Source organism: Etheostoma spectabile, chromosome 16, assembly GCF_008692095.1.
Source record: "Etheostoma spectabile isolate EspeVRDwgs_2016 chromosome 16, UIUC_Espe_1.0, whole genome shotgun sequence".
Taxonomy (NCBI): Eukaryota; Metazoa; Chordata; class Actinopteri; order Perciformes; family Percidae; genus Etheostoma; species Etheostoma spectabile.
The window spans coordinates 182,950-186,886 of NC_045748.1; the positions used below are offsets into that span (position 1 = coordinate 182,950).

The 3,937-nt window shown below is 43.2% G+C and overlaps 1 protein-coding gene across 1 annotated transcript in view; it reads right to left on the reverse strand.

Moving 5' to 3' along the window:
- The window catches only part of slc30a5 (solute carrier family 30 member 5), a 14,606-nt gene that overhangs the window by 2,148 nt on the left and 8,521 nt on the right, over positions 1-3,937 (reverse strand). Inside the window, exons 10-14 of the mRNA XM_032539803.1 lie at positions 2,844-3,052; positions 1,416-1,573; positions 1,196-1,325; positions 499-745; positions 191-417 (exon numbers count right to left, since the gene is read on the reverse strand). Of these exons, the coding sequence (XP_032395694.1) occupies positions 191-417; positions 499-745; positions 1,196-1,325; positions 1,416-1,573; positions 2,844-3,052 (971 nt within the window). The remainder of the gene's footprint in view (positions 1-190; positions 418-498; positions 746-1,195; positions 1,326-1,415; positions 1,574-2,843; positions 3,053-3,937) is intronic.

Sequence of the window (3,937 nt, forward strand, 5' to 3'; positions counted from 1 at the left end):
GTTTTTCTCCCATCCCAGAATGCTGTGTGGACTAGCAGGACCCTCCCCCTTAACGCTGTGGAGGAAGGTCTGGCAATGCACAACTAATTATTCCATTACTATACATAACAATTACTTTAATGGCAAGTAAAACCACCGCCTGTTTAGGAAAACTGCAGTAACTTTGTCCTCATCAAACGTGACTCCTCACCTTTTCCAGCGCACTGTTCAGCTCCTTCTCATTTTCCTGGGGAATTCGTAGAAGAAGAACCTCGCAGGCATCCTTCAGCAGAGGGATGACGCTAAGAAAAATGAGCGTGGCAATAAAGAGCGAGCAAAGGGGGTCAGCAATCAACCAGCCGAACTGGCGGATTAGGATGGTGGAGATGATCACACCGACGCTGCCCAATGTGTCAGCCAGAACATGGAGGAAAACACCTGCAAGGAGAAGAACAGGAGATTATTTTCATCTGGCCACAACATACTTCCCACAAAGTTCTTTTTGTCACATCAACACACCTCTCATGTTTGCGTTCATGCCTCCACCTACGGAGCCATGGGAGTGCCCGTGTCCACCATGCCCATGCCCGTGCCCACCGTGAGAGTGGCCATGGCCCCCGTGGCTGTGTTCGCTGTGGGAGTGGCCGTGGTGCGAGTGACCGTGTTCGTTTGACGAGCAGCTTTTGCCGCCGTGAGCGTGCGCATGAGCGTGACTGAAAGCGCAGATCCCCACCAGGTTGACCAATAAGCCTCCAACAGACACCGGCTGCAGGACACAAAAAAAACAACATAGAAAGGATATTAATAACTGCCGTAATATCATCCCAAATATTGAAATATTAGGGATATCCTGAGTTGGTCTGTATATGTATACACTGTATGTTTCTGTATTAAGTGTTCAATATGTTTGTTTATCTATGTACGTGCCTACCACCAATGCAAATTCCTTTTAAGTACTTGTAAAATCTGATTCTGACATGCTTTAATTCAGATCATCAGATTCCAAGCTTCCAATCTTTTACAATATGTTTACCAACCGTCATCTTTAAACAGATATTACCCACAAATGAAGCAGCTGGCGAGGTGTGTGTTTTCAGAAATTTACAGCTACAATGACTGAGGTTCGGGACCAGTGACCAATGTTACTAAAGTTAAATCAACCGCAAACATACAGCCAGCTTGCCTTTACATTAAGTGGTAGATGCAGTTAACTCACAGTCAGCATGTCTGTGTTTATATTAGGAGGGTCCAACACACGGGTCACTGACTCAACGAAGACAAAGAAAGCAATGACCATCAGGAACAGGCCATTGATAAATCCAGAGAGTATTTCGACACGACCATAGCTGCAACATCAAAAGAGTCCATTTTTAAAACATTCAACTGAATTTGAAATGCTTTGAATGTTTCAAATCATGATTCATGATGACTTTTACCCGTAGGAGAAGATCCTGGTAGCTTTCCAGCGAGTCATGAGGGCAGCAAACAAGCCAAGGACTAAAGCCGAGCAGTCAAAGAGCATGTGGAAGCCGTCCGAGATCAGTCCCAGGCTGTTGGTCCAAACACCATAAAACAGCTCCACAAAGGTGAAAGCCTGAAACATGCAGTGCAACAAACCTCACATTTACTCCAAATAACATGAGACAACTTGAAGTAAAAAGTCGGGAGACATTAATATTTTGTGAAAACAAAATGAATGAAATAGAAATATTTGACATCCATATATGTCTCAAAATCGCCTTTGCTCTCCCAGAAAGCAGTATTTTAGTCACATTTATTTTAGTCAGACAATGTCATTTAAATATGTGAAGACAACGAGATTTGACATATCAGCTTTTAAAAGACCATGTGCAACATGTGTGTAATTGTAAAATGTTTAGTCCTTTTTGGGTCATTAACCCCCCCCCCAAATTCCGAGAAACAATAGCGAGGACATATTCTCCTTGTCCTCTGTAGCTGCAAACATGCTTTTCCAACACAACTGCCACTAAGATGTTGCGGGAGGGCAGTATGTCGAGAATTTCATTGCAATAGCTGTCATATTTGGATTATCAATCGCTAGTGGACAGTTGACATTAATTTACTAAATGAACTCAGAACTGTAGTCTCTGACCCCTATTGTCCCCCGGGCGTCTGTGCTGCGTTCCGGAGGCACAGAGAGAAATTGTGGCCATTCGAGTCAATGCTTAATTTTCCACCACCCGCGTAGTGGAGCGCCCCAGACGCGTGCGTGAAGTGGCTCTGCGCTCTGCTAAAGAAAGGGCGCCAGTTTTATTGTTCAAGCAAGCCGCAGGCCAATCGGACAGCCGGGCAAGGAGTCAAACAGCAAGAGCATCCAGTTAGATGGATGCCCCATATCTTCTCTTGAACACAACAAACAACGGACAATGCTAGAAAAAAGAAGGCAGGAAGTTTAACTCCAGGAGTGCTTGAAGTGGAAGGTATTTACTAGCTCAATAAACACATAATTGTTCTTTCAGGAAGCCTACTTGTAGAGACAATACATTTGTGACTTGGACAGGCAAGACGTTCCCAGTGTGGTATGGCGCTTGGCGGAGAACGGAACAAGACAGCGCAGAAGAGCCTGGTGGAATATCCGGGTTAAAGTACTATTAACCGTTATTAACATATTGACAGTTATTACATAACTTTGATGTTATTGTCATCGTTCTTGTATGACATTTTGCATCCCTAATAATATACTCTGTGCTTTCTGTTGTTTTTCCATTTTATTTAAAAAGCTCCAAAATTTCCAATGTGAATAACTATTTTTTTTTGTAGTGCTGCCAGTAAATCCCCCCCGCCTCATAACTCTTGCTTCAAATTACAGGTGAGTTGTGTTTTCTTCCTGGCACTGTACGTACCAGGTTGAGACACAGGAAGTAGAAGATCTGTCTGGAGTCGTATTCCTCCAGGATCTGTTTCAGGGAGTCTTTGATGAAGCGCGGGAGGGACTGCGATGTGTGCTGCAGGGCGTCACCCATGAAGTTGTACAGAGGAGTCCCTTCAGGCGAGTAACCCACCAAGGTGCCCTTCTGGCCTTTCTTTGATGGAGACGAGAGAATACTGGAGGCTGCAGAGAGAGATGAGGAAGATGATGCAATTGAGGAGAATAAATATACATTTAACTTAAAGCACCAATATTATGCTCATTTTCAGGTTCATTGTTGTATTTAGAGGTTATATCAGAATAGGTTTACATGGTTTCATTTCTAAAAAAAAAAACAATAAAATCTGATTCTGACATGCTTTAATTCAGATCATCAGATTCCAAGCTTCCAATCTTTTAAAATATGTTTACCAACCGTCATCTTTAAACAGATATTACCCACAAATGAAGCAGCTGGCGAGGTGTGTGTTTTCAGAAATTTACAGCTACAATGACTGAGGTTCGGGACCAGTGACCAATGTTACTAAAGTTAAATCAACCGCAAACATACAGCCAGCTTGCCTTTACATTAAGTGGTAGATGCAGTTAACTCACAGTCAGCATGTCTGTGTTTATATTAGGAGGGTCCAACACATATTATATAATATAATATTTTTGTTGTACCTCACATTGCTGCACATTCTGTTTTCACCCTGTGTGTTTAGATCTCTGTTTTAGCTACAGAGTGAGAGATCTCACTTCTATACTAGTTGGGAGTTGCACATGCGCAGTAGCTAGGCAAGATCCCATCAGCTAGATAACTCTTCCTCCAACTTTGGTCAGTACAAGGCAGGATTAGCTGTGAGACTTCTTCTAGACAAGTGACACTTGTGGAATACCTGCAGAACAGGGGCATGGAAGTAGTTCTTTTGGCGATTGTGGTCAACTAGTGTGTATTGTGGCAGCGTTTTGCCAATGACAATGAGCTAGTATGCTAGCGCTAGCATCTGCTAAAGTTAGTCTCGGCTAGTGACGTAGAAAGCCGTGCAGATTTTTAACAACTCACCCGGAGACTGAAGACAGAGGACA